Source organism: Peromyscus eremicus, chromosome 15, assembly GCF_949786415.1.
Source record: "Peromyscus eremicus chromosome 15, PerEre_H2_v1, whole genome shotgun sequence".
NCBI lineage: Eukaryota > Metazoa > Chordata > Mammalia > Rodentia > Cricetidae > Peromyscus > Peromyscus eremicus.
This window is the reverse complement of record NC_081431.1, coordinates 18,429,776-18,448,945: the sequence shown is the minus strand read 5'-3', so window position 1 is coordinate 18,448,945 and position 19,170 is coordinate 18,429,776. Positions and strand designations below refer to the sequence as shown.

At 49.5% G+C, this 19,170-nt stretch overlaps 1 protein-coding gene and 1 long non-coding RNA gene across 3 annotated transcripts in view; one reads left to right on the top strand and one right to left on the bottom strand.

The window, feature by feature from the left end:
- Sdccag8 (SHH signaling and ciliogenesis regulator SDCCAG8) overlaps positions 1–19,170 on the top strand; it is a 200,284-nt gene that overhangs the window by 177,642 nt on the left and 3,472 nt on the right. The window contains exon 17 of the mRNA XM_059280536.1: positions 13,977–14,103. Coding sequence (XP_059136519.1) covers positions 13,977–14,103 — 127 coding nt within the window. The remainder of the gene's footprint in view (positions 1–13,976; positions 14,104–19,170) is intronic.
- Positions 3,283–7,930, bottom strand: LOC131925241 (uncharacterized). Of its 2 annotated transcripts, none has more exons than XR_009383191.1 (4): positions 6,966–7,930; positions 5,095–5,343; positions 3,829–3,985; positions 3,283–3,394 (listed from the first exon to the last, which is right to left on the bottom strand). It is a non-coding gene; the product is annotated as an uncharacterized LOC131925241 (long non-coding RNA). The 2 variants fall into 2 exon arrangements; XR_009383192.1 differs by having other exon boundaries at positions 7,565–7,930.

The window sequence follows — 19,170 nt, the reverse complement described above, 5'->3', positions numbered from 1 at the left end:
CACAGGCCCTCCCCACACGTGGAACCAAGGACAGGAGGCAACTTATGGGTTAAAACTGAGTCCCTGGGCTGAGCAGATGGTTCAGCAGATAAAGCCACTGACTGTGTAAGCCTGAAGACCTGAGTTTGATGCCCAGAACCAACACAAAGGTAGATGGTGAGGATCAACTCCACAAAGTTGTTTTCTGACCTCCACATATACCACACCACACACACACACACACACACACACACACACACACACACACGGACACGGACACGGACACACACGGACACGGACACGGACACGGACATGGACACAGACACACGGATGCATGCACACACACACATATCATATACATGCATATACATGCACATCATAATAAATAAAAAGTAACTAAATAAAAAGCTGAGCGATGTGTGTGTCTAGTACAGCTTCTCTCAGAGGAACACAGAACAGTTACAGTGCATTCTACATTGTCTGTTGTAGAAATACACAGCCTCCCTCAGAAAGAAAAGTGGAACCCAGGACCTGTGTCACTGGGCTGGAGTAAGAGAAAGGGACACTTTAGAGAAGGGAATGTGTCTGCAAACTGGCATCATTTCTGCATTCCCATTAAATGGGGCCATCTAAAAATCAGAGGAGACTCTGACCAACTTCTTTCACAAATAACTATCTTTTGCAAAGATAAGATGTTTCTCTGCGATTTCATGCCAAGTACCATCCATGGTTATATTTGATGTACCTGGTACTTGTGTTTTAAATTGTGTTCTTACACATATGAGACACTCCGCTTCCCTTTTTTCCAGAGACCATTTCTTGCTAACAAGTTAAATGTTGGGATATTCTTACACTGTCTTGTGAGTTCGGGATTCAGTGGGGGCCGGTATCTGTGAGGAGTCTAATTCTGATTGTTATTCACCAATTAGAAGGAACTGTCACTCTGATCCCTTTTTCTTTCCAAGTGTGCACAGCCTGGAATTTGTCAGCCTTGGAGTTTCTTGAAACAATGCAATTAAACTGCAACATATTTCCTAACATTCTTAATTAAGACAGTGACTGGAAAATGTAGATTAACAGAAGTTACTGTTTTTATCAACATATTTCCTGTCTTTCCCACCACCCTCACATCCCCCCCCCCCCCAGGCTTTCTACTTTCCATGTCTGATGTCAGTTTCGGCCACATGTACATTATGCACATGGCACCAGAGAAACAAAGTACCAAATTCTCTTTGAATTCTGAGCTGCATGCTCAGCGCCACATGCACTGTCTGTTACATGTCGCTCCTTATGAGGTTCATGCTGGGAGTTTCTTTTTAAACGCAGAATGTTTCTGAAGGAAAGAGTTCAGGTTGGGCAGATTGTGTTAGAGAAATCTCACTGTCTCTGAGTGGAATTAATACACTGATTATTCTGTGCAGGCTCAAACTGGCATTGTGTGCAAAGTTCAAGAGTGTCTGGGAATTGAAATATGAGGGGAATTCGAGAGAGTGAGCAGAGACAAAGCATTTGGAAGGAGAATTTCTAAGCAGGGCTTAGAAGTGAAACTAATGGTAACTTTGTAAAGAGGGGGCAGAAATGAAGTATGAACGCCATGGCATAAAGCGGTACCCACTCAAAGTCCGTTTATGGACCCACAAGTCCTATTTCCCACATAGTGGTGTCCAGCGCCGTTTTATTTTCACTTCTTTGAGTTCTTAAGTCTTGCCAGTTTCAATTAAGTCACATGAGAAGCTTAATCACTTTGTAGAAATTAAAACGGGTTGTAATATTTCTTTGGCCTATTAGCCAAGATTTTTTTTTCTCTTTAATTAAAATTTGGGTCGTCTATGATCATCAACAAACAATGACTCATTTATTTGTGTACAAATAAGGAATTAAAAGTAAGAACAGCAAATAAAATCTGCAGCACCTCTGCCGTGGATGCAGGGAAATCAACCTGTTTTTCTCATTGCTTCCCAGAAGAAGGAAATTGGGCCATGAGCACGGAGTTAATGAACCTTTCACCCAACCTCCTTCAACTGCCAGTTCTCTTTAATCCCCTCCTTCTGCCCAAGTCCAGAGGCCCGGGGAGCCCCTGTGGAGTCTCCCTAGCCAGATGCTAGCCACCCAGCTGGGCCCCTGCAGGCCAGCGCCCACTCTTGCCAGGCGCCAGCCCACTCATGGTGGGCAGGGGGTGCTGGCCAAGCCCCAGGGGTCCAGAGGCGGAGCAGGCGCGGCATGCCTCAGTGGCCCATGCCGAGAGCCCAGTGGCCCGCTGCACCTGCAGGAGGACAATTGCCCAGCAAGGGGTGGCCATCCGCACTGGAGGCTGCTGGGGTTGCCGGGGCGGTGTGAAGCCGGGTGGGGCTGCAGGGTCTAAGCGGATAGCTGCTCTTCTCCGTAAACTAAGACAGACACATTTTATTGGCAGCATCCAGAAGGGAGGAAACAAAATCTACCTTTGGTTTGGCTGAAAATTATCTCCAAGGGACTGGTTAGTGAATTCTCTGGATCAGGGAATATTCCTAAGTTCCCGACCGTTGCCTCTTAACATGGTGTCAGGTAGCCAGTGAGGAGAGCAGCCGCCGGCGGGGTAGGGCTTCACACGCCGATTCTGTAGTACTCTCCCTTTCCTGTTCTGATCTGCTGTCGGGACAGTCTCTCTTCGCCCAAACCAAGGAAGGAGCTGGCAGGTAGAGACATACTTGACTATTAGGACAATCTCGAGCTTTTGTTTTGAAAATGCAGCTCCTTTGGCCTCAGGGGATTCCCAGGACTGGGGGCACAAGGGCCCTTTATCTGCCCATAATTCAATGCAGAGGAGCCTAATAAAATTAGGGCTCAAAGCCTTTGGCCTCTGTGAGACCATCCTGGGTCACAACTAATTAGAAAGTGTCCTGCCGTTTTGAGGAGGATACTGCCTGCTCTCACAGATGCATCAGGCTGGAAGATGCTGCTGCTGACTGACATCCGAGATGGGTCCCTGGGACATTGGTTAACTTGTACCACCTTTAAAAAGTGAAATAAGAATAAGGTGTGTTGGAAGCCTCAGCTGGCTCTCTTGCCACCCCTGAAAATTGGAACATGTTGTAGGCCAAATGTTAAGCTCAACCCTCCCCCGACGGTGGCACGTAACTGGGCAGGATCTGTCTCTTGCAATGCCGGAGCCCACTGGAAACCAAATGAGCCCTCCAGCCGGCCTAATCACCCCGATCTGTCATGGGCCTTCTAGCTGGAAGAGTTATGCCATCGTATTATCCCAACACTCATCACCGTGTGGAGGACCCCCTTTTACTAAATGATTTATTACTCTTAGCAGAATTCCTCTGGCTGCAGATTTTATTTCTGAGTCGCTGTGTTCAGCTCAATTGGTCTCCTTCAGTTACCGTGGCAACCAGCAGATGGGGGTCTTCGACAAGGGTCAGCAGGGAGGCTGCCTCAGTGGAAAGGGAAGAAAAACTAAATAAAAAGCTTTCCACATTGACAGTTCTCTAGCCCATAGCCAGGAGTTGTTATCAAATTACTAGCATTAAAACCTAATTAAGACGTGTGCCAATCGGTACACCGTAGTGACTGAATCTGGTTACTTAGCTGCCTTGGGCTCACTCTTCCTCTACTACACCTCTGTGACCATTTTGGCCACCCTAAGGATGGTCCAGTGTGAAGGAAATGGCAAGGGCCAAAACTTGACACCCTCAGTGAGGGCTGAGGTCTCTGGAGCAGCGGGACCTCATTAAAAGAGAATCTTCCCCAAACAGGGCTCTGTGCCTCCAAGACCTGAGGCAAGAGGCGGATCAGAGCCCACACACTGCTAGTCACACAGCTTCCTTTAGGACTGTTGTTGGTTTAACTTGCGAGAGCACTCACCAAAGTGGAACTGGACGTTAAGTGATCCAAATCAGAAAGGCGACCTTTCAGTTAAGTGCAAAGGATCTCTTCTGCGAGGGGCTGAGGAACTGCTGGTTGGGTAGAGCCGCTCCGCTCCGCTGCGCACTAGTAATGATGTAGTTGCTAGTGAGCAGTTCTGTAAGGGATAGCTTTTTCTTTAGGGAACATACTGCAGCATCTAAGAGGAGGTAGCAATGGGGTGTGCACCTCACTGTGGAATGAGATGGAAAATCCTGGATGTCAGAGCAGGGGCAGAGGAGGTGACATGGGACACTAAGGAAGGAGTTAGTACCAACCTGGACTCCATAGCCAATGTTTCAAAGAACAGAGAGAATAAGAGAAAGGGGGCTGGAGAGATGGCTTGGCAGGTAAGGCTGCTCTTCCAGAGGACCCAGGGTCAATTCCCAGCACCCACATGGTCACTCACAACTGTTTTTAACTCCAGTTTAGGGGATTCAACTCCCTGTTCTGGCCTCTCAAAACACCCATATACATAAAATAAAATAACGTTTTAAGGAGAAAAAGGAACAATTGTGAAAGGTGGGGGAGGGGTCAGAGCAAATCATCACAGCAGAACCTGGAGAAGAAGGTGTGGGTTTTCTTGGCGGTATTCTTTGGGGGTACTGTTTTATAAGAAGAGGAGCATCCATGCAGAGACCCAGCTTGAAACGAGGGAGGGGGCTTTCCTGCCTCCGCTCTGGATGGCCTTGAGCCCTGGACTCAGCTCTGCAGTCTGGGCAGCCATGCCTCTCTCGTGCCCGTTGTCTCTGCACAGGGGAGCGGAGCTCCCCACAGCGCTGCTCTTACTGTAGAAAGAACCAGTGCCGGTAACTGAGGCTTCGAGCAAGTAACTTTCTGGGTTCTTTACGGTTCAGAAGAAAACAATTTTGTTTTTCAAGATCCTAAAATGGAACCCAGGGCCTTGTATGTGCTACACAAGGGCTTTGCTACCCAGCTGTACCCCAACCCAGTCTGAAATGCTTGGCCCTCACCTCCTGACCCTATGTCATGTACTGAGGTCATTCCTAGCCAGTGTCCCAAAGGTACTGGGGCTCGGCCTGGCAGGACCCTCTTAAGAAGGTGATAGAGTAGGGATGCAGTGCCTGTCCCTAAATTCCCTGAGGGGAAGAGACTCTGGTGGAAACACTGTTTCAAGCAGAAATCTGTGGTAGAGCTCTGTGGCTCTGTCAGAGGCACAGCGGACCTGCTAGAGCACTGGGCACTCAGGCAGCCCCAACACCTTACCTTGAACACTGCTCAATGAGCCCAGTAGCCAAGGAAGGCTACAGTGAAGCCACCTCAACAAGCATGGAGGCCACCTGAGGATTTACAGCTTCCTGCGCTTGCCTCCCACACGCCAACACTATTCTGTGGCCCCAGTGAGAGCTACTGGGGCTGGCCTCAGATGATTTGCTACTGGTCCGGGGTAGCCAGAGAAGTACAGAAATGGTAAAATGCAGCTGGGATCATATTTGACTGCACACGACCAGCAGCCTGCAATAGATCGGAAATTGAGGAGAATTAAAAAACAAAACCAAATCTGTTTCTCCTCGCTGAGCGAGCTGGAGAAGTGCAGAGCAGGAGCCTTTTCCTCTTTTCTCACACTCCCGGTCTCAGAAAATGAGCCTGGGTCAGTTTTCCAGAACACTGCAGAGTATCACCTGTTTCAAGGTCCTTACCTAAATCCTTTTTTTTTTTTTTTTTAAGATTTATTTATTTATTATCTATACAGTGTTCTGCCTGCATGTATGCCTGCAGGAAGAGGGCACCAGATCTCATTACGGATGGTTGTGAGCCACCATGTGGTTGCTGGGAATTGAACTCAGGACCTCTGGAAGAACAGCCAGTGCTCTTAACCTCTGAGCTTAGTGTTCCACAGAGACATACAGATTGACTCCCCCTCCCGCCCTTCCTTCCTATTTTCCTTTCTTTCTGTCTGTCTTACTGATGGGATGTAACTCAGAGCCTTTCACTAGACAGCCTTTAGCCACTTAGCCACACCCACAGCCCTAAAGATGCCACCTTTAAAAGGTCTGGGCTGGGGCTGTAGTTCTGTGGTAGAACACAAGCTTAGCCCCGAACTCCATCACAGCAGCACAGTAGACAGACAGATGATAGATAGATAGATAGATAGATAGATAGATAGATAGATAGATAGATAGATAGATAGATATAGATATAGATAGATCTCACACACACACACACACACACACACACACCCTAGGACTTTGAAATACTGCAAGGGTCTAGTCCAGAGTCAAAAAACATGAGTTCCTGTCCTAAATGCTTCCATAGGCTGCAGAACCTCGGGCAAGTCACCTTTCATTCTCACATGGCCTCAGTTACACCTTAGTGGGCTGAAGTATGATTACTAGTCACATCTCAGCTCCAACATGGCATTTGCTACCATCACTGTCCTCCAGCCCTGTTCTGTGTCTGCAGGACCGATGGGGAACTTCTCTGAGAAAGAGAGAAAGAGGACCAACAGTTCTGGGAACGTAAATCCTCTTTATCGAAGGTGTGAACTCTCCCCAGAGTTACTGAAATCGTTTTTTGAACCTGGCTGGTTTTAGGCCAAGGATGTTTAAATATCAAGGTAGCCACTGACATCAGTCTAGCCCTGGGCATGAGTTCTTCATCCAGGGTTCTGTCTGACCACATCAGTGAGAGGGGATTGTGTGAAATGCAGCAGCAATTTTTAAGTCTTGGAACAAAGTATACAACTTTAAATTAGCATTGTTTAGTCACCAAAATTAATTACCTCGAACAGTAATTAGGGTAATTGGATTTTCAAAACTTCCACTCGGTGCATTGTTATAATTGTGTAGCTGGTGATGTGGGGAGATAAAATGCAGCAGATCCTGTGCAGTTGTGGTCTTGAGGATCTGTAGGGCTGGAAGGGAAGTTGCTGTCTCCTAGGCTAATTCATCAGGTGCTGCTTGCTTTGTGCTCTGTGGCCATGTGGTCTCTGTTGCCTTCCATATCCACTTAATTTTTTGAGAATAGGTGCAGAGTGTGTGTGTGTGCGCATGGTTTTCAGCAAGCCTATACTCACCACAAGCTGGGTCCCATACACAGTTCACATTTGCACACACCACAATCTGGGTTCCACATACCGTTCACATTCTGCACACACTGCAAGCTGGGTCCCACACACTCTTCATATTGTTCTCCTCTTGACTTCCCAGTCACTTCTCTTGAATTTGCTTGCCCCAGTTTGGTGTCTCTCCTTAGTTCAGACTGGCCCCAGGACTTGCCCAAGTTCTCATGATTGACATCCAAATATTTCAGCAACCGAGAGAGATGGCTGTCATTTAAACTATCCATTGTTTCGACCAAAAACTGAAGCCACACAAATGCTTTCCTCAAAATAACTCACTTTGGCTGTGTGGCTACGGCTGTGGATTTGAGTGCCATGGCTCTTGTGGCAGGAATCCCTCAGCACCAGGGTGTGGATGCCCTTATGCTGGCCCAACCTCTGTGCTTGGGGTCAGGTTGGAAGTGTGACTCTGGTTTCGAGCTAGAGAGCCTGAACTGAGAAGAGTCAAGCCCAGGCTAGAGTAGCCAGTATGAAGGAATTCTGAGGAGGTATCCTTGGATCTAAGTCTACTGTTGTTCACCTATTTTAAGATTTTCAAATTCCAATGGTGACTGAGTGCTTAATTTGTATGCAATACTTTTCTAAAACAGTTACGATGAATTAAAGCACACTTACACTGTGAATGAAATCACAGGTCCCGTATTTAGTATAAACATTGTACACAGGTATGTTGTTTGCTTATCCCTGCAATTAAACAGGCGGCACCTTGCCCCAGGCTGGAGGTAGAGAGGAATGAGATTGCTCCCACCCTTGGGAGTATCACTACTCAGTGTAGGTGGGGTGGGCAGTGACTGCCAGTGTGGTTGGATGCTCTAGTCACACTCTGCAAGAAAGAGACAATGAGAATCAGCCTTGGATGACCAGGACCTAGGACAGAAGGTGTGAAGCTGAGCAGATCGGTTTGTGCAGGAGAGGGCATTGTTGCCGAGTGCTTTGGAAGGGCTGAGATACCTGCTGTGTGAGGAGAGAGGACTGTGTGGGGCCAGACAATGAAAGGCCCTGTTACCATGGCAAAGGAACATCACCAAAGAGCTGGAGCAACAGTTTCCATCAAGCAGAGACATGATCTGAGTGGTATTCTAGAAAGATCCTTCTGGTACAGCTAGTGTGGGAACTCTGGGTTTGGAAAGGCAAGTAAAAGCAGAAGACCCTGGGGAAGGTGGTACAGAGATGGGGTGGGGGGGGGTTGTTACTTTGAAACAGGGTTTCATGTAGCCCAGGCTGGCAGCACATTTGTATGGCTGAGGCTAGCTTTGAACTCCTGATCCTGCTGTCTTTGTCTCAGCTGCAAATGCTAGGATTGCAAAAGATGCTTGAGCAGTTTGGATGTGGAGCACTGGTCCTCAGTCCAACTCCGGGTTATAGGAAGGAGTAGAAGGAAGAGGCCTGAGAGGGTAAAAGACACCTGAGTGCATGTGGACAGTGACGGGCAGAAGGAGGTCGAGCTGACCATGGGATGCACAAGAGTGTAAGAGGACCATAGAGAAGATTCCTGGGGAGGGAATGAGTCCAGTGTGTCACATAATGAGTTGGAGGCCAGTTGGGGAGGTTGCTCGGGCCTGGATATCGATTGCTAAGGCACCTGGCTGTCCACCTGGAGCCAGGGGCTGAAATAAAAGCACCGGACGTGGAGAGGGTCTCTTGGCTGCCATTGTGACTTCTGTCCCTCACACACTGGAAATTCCTGAGGATGCTTTAGAAGAGACCCTGCAGAAGGCATCAAGAGAGGAGATGGTCCTCTCGGTCGGTCCAGCCCTGCCCTGGGGGACGTGTGCTTGCAGGTCTATGGAGGAGACGTCAAAGGGAACAGGAGTGAAAGGAGAGAAACAGGAGGAGAGGAGGCAGCCCTCGAAGCTGTGGAACATTCTGGTCGCTTCAGCTATTCTAGCGGTTCTCCTTTAGTCCTGTGAGCCGGAAGGTCTGACCCTCCTCTGCTCTCATCCACACACGAGGGGACTGAGGGACCTAATGACTGCAGGATGCTCACAGCCCAGTCCCAAGGTGCTCAGTCAATGGGAAAGCCTCACTGGGAGCAGCGGAGAACCGAACATATTTTACAGTTAAAATATTTACAGTTTTAAGATCCGTATGTTGTTTGGAAAACGTCCTTAATTTTATGAGGAGACTCCTCCCCCAGGGAAATTGTGGATCTAAATTTTCTCGGAATGCCTGTCTAAGAAGAGGAAGGAAGACCTGTTGGATTCAAAACCTCCACGGGGAAGGGGCTGTGGTCAAACATTTCAGAACAAAAGTCATTTTACCACTATACCAAAAACTCAAACAAAACAAAATGAAAAAACAACCTCCCAAAACCAAACACAAATCCCCGCCAACTTGTCTGTGGGAGGCACCCAGAGGAGTCCTGTGCAGGACATGGGTAGCGACCCCTGGCAGAGGAGCAGGACCGGCCTGGAGAGGGCAGGCAGCACCCCCCAGGCACCCAATCCTTCCTTCAGTTTTTAGACCTCACATGCTAACGTATATCCCCATCTCACAAACAACAGAGAAATTGAAGTATATGTATTCACTGGCTTTCACAGTATTCATAGCGGAGGGGGGTCTGAAGCCCAGGGCCCGAGCTGGCAGCCTGCCTGCCCTCTGCTACTTTGCATACGCTCTTCCCAGCCCACTTGCTTTACAGAGCTGTTTGAATTTTACCACTTGTCCCATCTTATCATGAAACCTTGCCTAGTTCTCAAAAGTGCTGTTTCAGATAATGTCCCTGCAGTGTGGCTGAGACCAGGGTTGTTGGACCAATAGAGATGGGCTTGGCCCAGCACACAGGGGTCTCCTATGATCCTCATCTGCATTTGTGCTTTTAGAAGCCCCGGGCTGCTTTGTTGTCATGAAAATTGCTGTCCCTTATACGCCTGAAATCCCTAGCGATGCCTCGGGAGAGCGCCTGTGCCCATGACCAGCTGCTGCCTGAGTCTCCATCCCGCCCAGAGGTGGGACTTCTTACACAGGCAAGTCCCAAAAATGTGGGCCCTGTGGCCCAGATGGCACACCAGCACCTGCCTGGTGAAAGAGTGTCCTTTCTCATGGGCCAGTTATTCTCTGACAGCCACAGTTCCCCAGGACAAGGTGAAGGCCGATGACCACACATTGTTAGGATGAGAGAGGGGCCTGGAGAAGACACATTGAACTAAGGTCTTTGTCCTGAGACCAGTGGCTGTCTCTCCCCAGGAGTGTGGAGCCTGCATGTGGCTCGCAGCCTGTGGGTGCCTTTCTGGAAGGACTGTCCTCTTGCACAGGCCTCAGATCACTATCCCTCGTGTTGGCTTCACTGTTGAACACCCTGTGGGCGAGGGCTAAAAACCATGGTGCCTCCATGTGTCAAGATGACAGAATGGTATGAGATCTGACACTGACGGGAGCAGGAGGCAGGGGGGGGGACCCTGTGCAGACACCCCATGAGGAGAGAGAAAGTGCTGGAGTCTCCACAGGCTGAGGGGCTATTCACATCATAGCCTGCTAGCCAGTGACGTCGAACTTCCATGGCTCAGCTTCCTCATCCTGAAAGTGGAGTTATAGCTCACTTGTGGAGAGCACTAGGTGTCACTTTTGCAAAGCACTGAGCACATTGCCCTGGACAGTGGATGCTCAGTGACTGGTGGGCGTGGCATGTGCCTTTCCAGGGCACACATTTGCCATCTTGACCTTTGTACCTGTTAGAGTTGCACATCTGATTCAGCATAACTCGTCTCTTCCCCTAACCGTGATCTGAAACCCGGGCAACTGTGAGACCGAGCATTCCTCCTTCCAGTTCTTGATCTCAGTTTTTGTCTCAGCCATCTAGAGCTGAAGAGCAGTGCTGGACTCAGAAAATGCTCGCCGAAGGTTGGCTAGCCTGGTGAGATACTCAAGTGGGCACGGCCAGATTTGACTCCAGACTCTGCCAGGTCTGGGCAGGATTCATGCTAACTCATCACGTCCAGTTTTCCCATCTGTAAAATGGGAGTGGTGACTCTATGGCACTTCAGACGGTTATAACTGAATAATAAGTGTGGAGCTGTAAACACAGGGGTTCAGCAAATATTGGTGACTGCCATCAGCTGTCAGTTTAGGTCATCAAAAAAGGAGTATAAAGACCCATACCAGGAAATTTGAAATAAAGCTTCTTTGTCTATAAAACTGTCCAAGAAACTGCTTCCAACTGATGGTAATAAAGCATCCACTCACACAGTGCAGGCTGGGCTGGGCTGGCAGTGTTTCTGAAGTTAAAAGTCCCTTCTCCTGGCATGCATGAGGTGCCTACGGAGACCTTCAAGAGTATTTCCTCAACAGATCTCCTTTTCTCTAAATTCTGTCTGTATTTTTTTTTTCTCAGAAAATGTACAGTTGGGGGGTTTTTAAGTTTCTGGGCTTGACTTCCTTGCTGTATATGGAGTGACAGTATATGGGCTGCCCCCCCAAACAGAAGGGGGGCCATTGTTTTTATTTTTTAATGGGGGAAAATCATACCCGAGAGCAGCTTCACTGAGGATCAATCGGGTTTGAACCATTAGCCAGTCCTGGTACAACGGTGTGCAGTTAGAGCAACAGCCACTTGGGGGCAGAGGCAGGAGCATGGCTTGAACCTTGAGCCAGTGAGTTTGAGACCAGCCTGAGCAAAGAAGAGAGGCTTGGGTAGAGGAATGCCTCCTTCCGGGAGGGAGGGGTCAGGGTTTCAATCTCGGGACCTCGCCCCTCCTAGCCGGGTGCTGATGCAGGAAGCCCCTGTGCTCAGCCACCATTGGCGTCTGCCTTCCACGACCTGCCACCTCCCTGCCAGGCTTACCGATTGCTTATTAACTCATGTTCTTGTCCCACTTGTTCTCAGAAGCAGGAAGCCCAAAGCCACGACCTCAATAGGACTTGATCTGAGGGAAGCCTTTTTGGGGTTACGCCGCTCAGTTGCTCCCCACGGTGCTTTTCACCTGCCTGACCGGAGCACGGGACAGTTAACCGCTTCTCAGAAAAACAAGTCAGTGGCCTGTGGGAGCCACTCCAGGGCTCCAGCAGCTCAGGGTGCTGAAAGATAGGGGCGTACGTATGTGTCTGCAGAGTGCCTGGGTGGCAGTACTCCCTGGCAAAGCAGTCCACACAAGCTCCAGGCAGGTCTGTCCCCTCGTGGATTAGCACAGAGACTGGTCCCCCAGAAAACCCTGTCCTCCGACGTTGTGTTGGAGTGGAGGCATGCGGCCATCCCGGTGCTGAGTGCCTGTGGCTTTACTCAGGGAAACTTGAGTTTTCCTTCTCCAAGGGCAGAGGAAGGATGTAGTACAGACACTGGCAGGAAACCCTTATTGGGCAGTGAGCCATTGCTCAGGTTTGATGGGGCAACTGCGGAGGAAGCCAAGCTAGGCCCCTTGGTCCTTCCATCATCTGAACAACAGCAGAGGACCATGGAAGCCTGGGGAGGGGGCACTGTGCGTGCGCGCGTGCGTGCGTGTGTGCGCGCGTGCGTGCGTGCGCAGTCATGCTCTGCCCTCCTTGCTCATCTGGCACAGCAGGATGCTCCAGCTGAGAAGCCCCCTGGCCTGGTGTGAGTGGAAGTAGGGAACTAACTTAAGTGTTGGCAAGAGGAGATGGGGCTGGAACTCTGAGGCAATGACTCCGGCCAGTTGAGTGTATGCAGAGAAGGGCAGATGGGGGCAGGTTATACCATGCTTTGCATTTAGTGTGTGTGTGTGTGTGTGTGTGTGTGTGTGTGTTTGTTTGTCTGTGTCCCTGTGTGTGTTTGTGGGTGTGTAAAATACTCGACTGTTGCAAGGTTTCCAGAAATGCATTTTGCTTAGAGCCAGTGTACATTAGTAAACAAAATGTCCCAAGGCCTTACTTAAGGTGTGGCTCTGTAATGCTGCCTGTGCTGGAGCCCACCAGAAGCACTGCCTGTGGAGAGCCTGAAATGAGGGGTCTCCTGGTCAGCAGCTGCATGCAGGTGTCACCGGGTACAGGAGCCTGGCATTGGAAATGCACGTGGAGCTCGTGACATCCAATGCTGCACAAGGGGTTGCTCAGAGCGGGGCTCCTGACTGTGGAGGTCGAGGAAGAGTGCGCTGCGCCTGCCTCTCTGTCCAGAGCAGCTCTAAATTTAACCCAAAGCTGCCTTCCATGGGCACATGTGCTAGCGACTGCATGGACTGTCTGGACAGATGAGGGTAATGGCTGGAGTGAATTAGCAAGTCTGGGGAGGAGAGCCCATCAGCAGAACGACAAATTTAGGATCTTTGAAGACATCTGGTCAGCAGTGCCCCAGCCTGTGACTGACAGGGACTATAATGGAAAGCCCTTAGTTTGGGTTTCTGGAGCTTCACCCCATCCCTAGCCAGACTGCAATCTGCCCCAGTCGCTCCCAGATGAACAATGGAGGCATCGAGGCCCCTCCTTTTTTACCTCTGCTTAGGAGTCTAAGGCCTCAGCTTTTCCTCTATACTCCACTCCCCTACGTGTTTTCTAATCAAGAACATGTGAGGCTGACTGCTGCGTCCCTGGTCATTGGCTAGAAGGCGATCTAGCTTACCAAGTGCTGGCCAGTGGCCCCGGTACTAGCCAAGGGTTTCCCCTGCACTTCAGTGTCTAGCACAGCTACCCAGTGAGGTTTGCATCCCACTCCCATGATTCCTGTTTGCAGGCTTTGTTCCCAGCTCCCCCCCCCCCCCCCCGTGCAAAGGGAGGAGCCTACGGGGAGGAAGTTGGGTTGTTGGTGTGATGGTGAATGTAGTCTTGGGACCTTGGCTTCCTCTCTGCATTTCCCGTCCTCCTTGAAGTGAGGACTTCTTTTATCACCTATGCTTGGACACAGGAAGCTGCTCTGCCACAGACCCAGAGTGATACAGCTAAGTAATTGTGGGCCCAATGCGGGTAACTAATCATGGGCAGAAACTTAAAAATACATAAGCCCAAACAAGCCGTTTCTTCTTCGAGTATTTGTCATAGCACTGGAATGCTACCACATATAACTGACGAGCTAACACCTGTCATTGTTCTCTGTGCTCTCCAAAGCAACCAGCTCTCAGAACCCATCTCCAATTCTTTTCTGCAGACTCAGGCAGTTGGATAAGCATGGCCAGGCCACAGCCCAGCAGCTGGTGCAGTTGCTCAACAAGCAGAATCAGCTTCTCCTGGAGCGACAGAACCTGTCAGAGGAGGTGGACCGTCTGCGGGCCCAGGTAGGGTGGGAGGACGTAGGAGATGAGCTGCAGCCCAAGTACCGAGTATCCCAGTGCAGAGTGGGAGTGCACACAGGGACCACTATAGGCTAAGTTCAGCCCAGGACCCTGCGAGAGCACACACAAAGCACACTATAGCTCCAGGATAGGGCGGCCTAGTGCAGCGTGGCAGCACACATGAACCCTCTCCTTCCCCTTTTCTAGGCTGCACGGTTACAGCCCCAAACCCCTGCTGATCACATGGGTCAAGTCCTGAGCTGACTTGGGAGGAGGGTGGGGCTGCCAGTTGGAATGCGCATGGAAAAGTGTGACCCAGGCTTGTCTCCCGTCAGCCTTAGGCACATGGATCACCCAGTCATACCTAAGGCAGCCACACCATGCAGTGGGGAAGACAAGAAAGTGGGGGTGGGGGAGCAGCAGTGGTCAGGCCCAGCATGTGGAGGAGACAGCTGTGAACTGTCCCTGAGGACTGGAGGACTTTAACAGTCGAAGGAAGAGGTGTTCCCAGATGGGAAGGTCTTGTGAAAAGACTCAGATGTCCTATCCTAATTCAATAAATTCAGTAACAATGGGTCTGGGGCTGGGGAACGACGGCATCTAGAATGTGCATTCACTCTGTCCAGTTAAGCAAGCCAGCAAGATTGATATTATTGTCTCCATTTTGCAGATAGGGAAACTGAGGCTCAAACAAGCATATTCAGCTAGCAAATAGGGGCACAGCAAATGGAATCTAAGTCTGACTCCAGAGCCCAAGCTGTCCCCATTCAGGTTAGATAATGGCGGAAGAAAGTCCAGGTGAGTTGGATGGATGGCACAAAACTACTGTTCTTCAACAGCTTCCCCTTACACCAGAGAGGGTTGTTTGTCTGTTTGTTGTTTTTGCCCCATCAAGCAATTTAAGACCAAGAGGTGGCTGCTGGACTTGTGGGTGGCTCCTGCCTTTAATTGGGACTGCACCCAGGTACTCTGAGAGGGCTCTAAGGAACTTGGAGTGGCAAGTGCTTGCTATGATTAGTGGGGAAGCATTTAGAAGTGAAAGGATGAAAGATCGTTCTCATTCTCCATTCAAAACGACCTGGAGCTGATAATCCTGACCTGCCTTGGAACTCAGCCTGCTCAGTCCCTCTGTAAATTGCTTGGAGTTCACAGTTGTGAAGGAGCCAAATTGGACACCAGGCAGAGGGCTTTGGCAATGAGTAGAAATATGGACTGGAGGGCTAGGGAGTTATAGGCCGGCAGGAGCTCACCCACCATACACTGACAACTGTCTAGAATGTGTGTAGACACAGAGAGGGGAGGACGAGACATTCTGGTGACCCCTGACGCTCCTGGGCATGTCTGGAAGCAGGAGCCATGGACCTCCATTTACAAGCTGTTGGGATAACTGGAAAGAAAGCCGTAAAGGACATCTTAGTTTGGTGCTAGAGCCAGGAACAGCTCCTTTGGAAGACCTTGAGCAGGTCACCCAGGGCTCCTGGAGCTTTTGTCCTCACGGGCACCATGGGAGTCAGGGGAGCTGGGTGATGAGGGCAGTGGCATACTCATCGGGACCTCGGGGACTTAGCAGGCTGAAGTATCCCATACTTGAGGTCACCCTCTCCCCTTCCGGAGAAGGTCCTAGAGAGCCAGCAGTGACAGGACCATTTGATGTGCCCAGTGCTGAGTCCCATCTCTCAGCCGAGGAGCCTGATTCTGGTCATACCCCAGGGCTGTAGGCAGATCTGAGGGAGATCTGGCTAATCCAAGTCCAAAGTCAACAAAGCCACCTTTAGTGACTGGGCCTCTGTCACCTGTGATGGAGGACTGGGATCCATGGTGAAGGAGCCTGCCCTCTGTGGACTTTGGGCCTCCTCTCACGAGGGGTGCCTTTCTTCCTCATCTGCCGTGGTCTGCACACACAGATCTCTGGAACAGAGATGTTTAGAAGCTATTTCCTGGGCCTTAAAAGCCTGAGAATTGCCAGATTCATTGCAGGATTTGCACAGAATGCATTTAGAAGAAAATGTTACAGGAAAAAGCCTTTCTTCCCTTGCCAGTGACAACAGAAATGACTTGTCTGCCCCTTGCTCTCCGATACTGGTCTATCTGGAGCATTTCTGAAGGGGCTTCTTATATTGAAATTTTATCTTGGGAGTTATTTTTAAGATGACCAAGATGCAAGAAATTTGGCAGAGGTAATGTTGGCTCTCAGTAGCAAATGCTGGCAACAGTTGGAGAGGCCGGTCTGGTTCTACAGGCTCTGTGCTCAGTCTCTAAACCCAGAGTCTACTCTTTTGGCACACGTGTTGCACTGGTCCCTGTGTGCTGGCACTTGGTGGCCTCTGTGAGGCATTTTTGTCTTGAAATAAACATGAATTATAAACTGAGTTTTTAAAGGAACCCTTGAAGTTAGAAGGCCAAAGTCTGACTGACTGTAACTGGTAGGGGAGTGGTTCCTGGGGGGCTCTGAAGGGAACAGCTGTGCCCTAACTGGCTCTCATCTGGACTGTGGGGCATCTGAGGCTTACAGCACCTGTGTGTGCAGTGTGGCGATGGTGAGGGGAAGGCTTCCATTTTCCCAGCCTGGATGAATTAAGCAGAATAGCTTAATTTTGCATGTCCAACTCTGAAAATCTGTCTGCTCAGTACCCAAAAGAGAATGAGCATTTTCTGACCAGACAGCTGCTTGGGAGCTTAGTCACGTCCCCCAGATTGGCTCTACGTCGGAAGTCCTGGCCTATGCAGAGGAAGAAGGGTGGGCTCTAACAGGAAATGCCTTGTTTCTAAGCCTTGATTATTCTAAATGGCTTCTGTTTAGATTTTGAGTCACACACAGCCTCATGCCCATGGAGGAAACCAGTCCTGGTTGTGACCATGTGCCAAGGCCACTTGCGGCTGGAGAGCTTACATGGCTGCTGTGTGGCAGCAAAGTCACATCCAGAGTGCAGGATGAGCCTCTAGCTGGTCTGTAGTGTGCTCCTAACGCAGGAATGACTAAAAATGGTGGTTCTCTCAACTTCTGACTCACACTGAAAGGAACTTTTAGAAAAGGGCCTCTAGAAGGCCATCACATGACGGCCTGTGCGGGCATGGCCATGCTCGCTCACTCTTACCATGGCAGTGGCCCGAGCCCTCTCACAGCCTGACTGTGATGTGAGCACTGGACCAGCCACCGTTCTCTCTCCTTGGCAGACCTGCCTGGCTGGGGAGGCCAAAGTGCCATGGTAGTAGTGTGGAGATGGCTTACAGGTGAGGGTGATGGGTCCCAGGGGTACCAGACAAGGCTTGACAGCTTGGAGCAGGGTCAGGGGTCAGCAGCCTGAGCCCAGAGACTCTAGCATCTGGCCAGGAAGGGTGGAGGCAGCTGGTGAGGAAATCCGAGTCTGTTCTTGGGTCTGGGAGAGGGAAGAAAACACAAATGGTCTGTCTACTTGGAGGGCTGTTCCCCCCATCAAGATGAGCTGGGGAGTTACTGGGTAGAGTGACTCTGGTTTCAGCTGCCTGGCATCCACCAATAGCTGTCACCCTGCGCAGGCCGCCTGTTGAGTCCTCAGCATTCAGGCTGGGGAGGGATTCCCTGAGTCCCTTCTTAGGAATCACTCACAGTTTAGAAAACAGTCTGAAGCTGCGTGTCAGGGGCTCATCTCTTGGCCCTATGACTTTTAAGCATTCTTGGCAGCAAATGCACTTTCTAATTTGATTTAAAGTTGTGCAGGGATCCAGCAGCCATATGTGATTATATTCAAGATCTTCGACATTATCTCATTCCATCAGAGGACTCGGTGAATAGAGCTGAAAACAAGCAGGAGGGGGATGATGGGGAGGAGAGGCCTGCTTGTAACCAGCAGACACAGGATGGAGATGCTGGGAGGATGGAGATGCTGGGGAGGAGAGGCCTGCTTGTAACCAGCAGACACAGGATGGAAGCTAGGGATGGGCGGCTCAAGTGACGGTCTCCCAGACACACTGGCTGCTAGGGAGCTGGTAGCCAAAGTGGGACCTAGAGGTGGTCACTCTTAATTTGTCCTTCCTAGAGCCCAGGGGCCTTGCCTAGTGCACTTCAGGACCCACACACAGTTAACTACCTGCAAGACAGATGGTGTCTTATGACTAGAACGGAAAATACACTAAATAAAATAAATTACAAAGCCTCCTCTGAAACCAGAATTTTTTGGAAAGAGTTCTAAATAGATGAAAACAAACAATTTGATTTCAACCAAATTGTTTTTTTGTTTTTATCCTGATTTTCACCCGAATTGTCAGTCTCAAAAATAAACACTGATACATTCCCAGAAAATATTTTTCAAATAAAAACTGACTCTGTTAAAGTTTGCCCTGATTCTTTCAAAACTGTGTACAAGACACTGTCAACCAAAGTGACTTGCATATTTTTTTAAATCAACTTGAACATATGCAGCTAAGATGTCATTAACTCCCTGCTGCTGGGTGTTTTTAGAGAATGACATAAGACCCCAGGCTGCACTTCTAACATAAGGGTCTGCAAACCTCACAGAGACTTCCCCAAGCATCTGAAACAGCACGCACTTAGCTTGGTTGTTCATCTAGGCGCCGTGTGTGTCCTTAGTACTGAAAAGTACACCAGGCTCCATCTAAGGCAGGCCTGTTCGAACAGCTCCCTTTGTCCAAAAATGCATACTTCCAGAATAGGAATCATGGATGGAAAATGTTGAATTTTATATTGCTTCTGATGCATTTGCTCCTCTTATTGCTTTCTGAGTTAGACATTACATTTTGCAATATAAACTCACAATCGAGTTTTTAAAGGGAGCTAAATATTTTAATCCAATTAGACAAGTGAACAAAACACTGAATATTACATGCTGTGGAGATAAGTAGTTCTTGCCTTTAAAAGACTGTAATCCCGTCACATTGCAACCCCAAATGTCAATGTTGTCTTCATTTTTAACGCTTCCAAACATGAGGCAACCAGAGGCTCCACTCCCTGCTGTTGGTGACACTGTCTGTCCTTTGGGAATTCTTAAAATTTATTTCCCATGGAAATACGATTCACATAAAACAGACACCTGCCCCCGTGCAGAGCAAGTGCTTAGGAACCAGCAGACACTT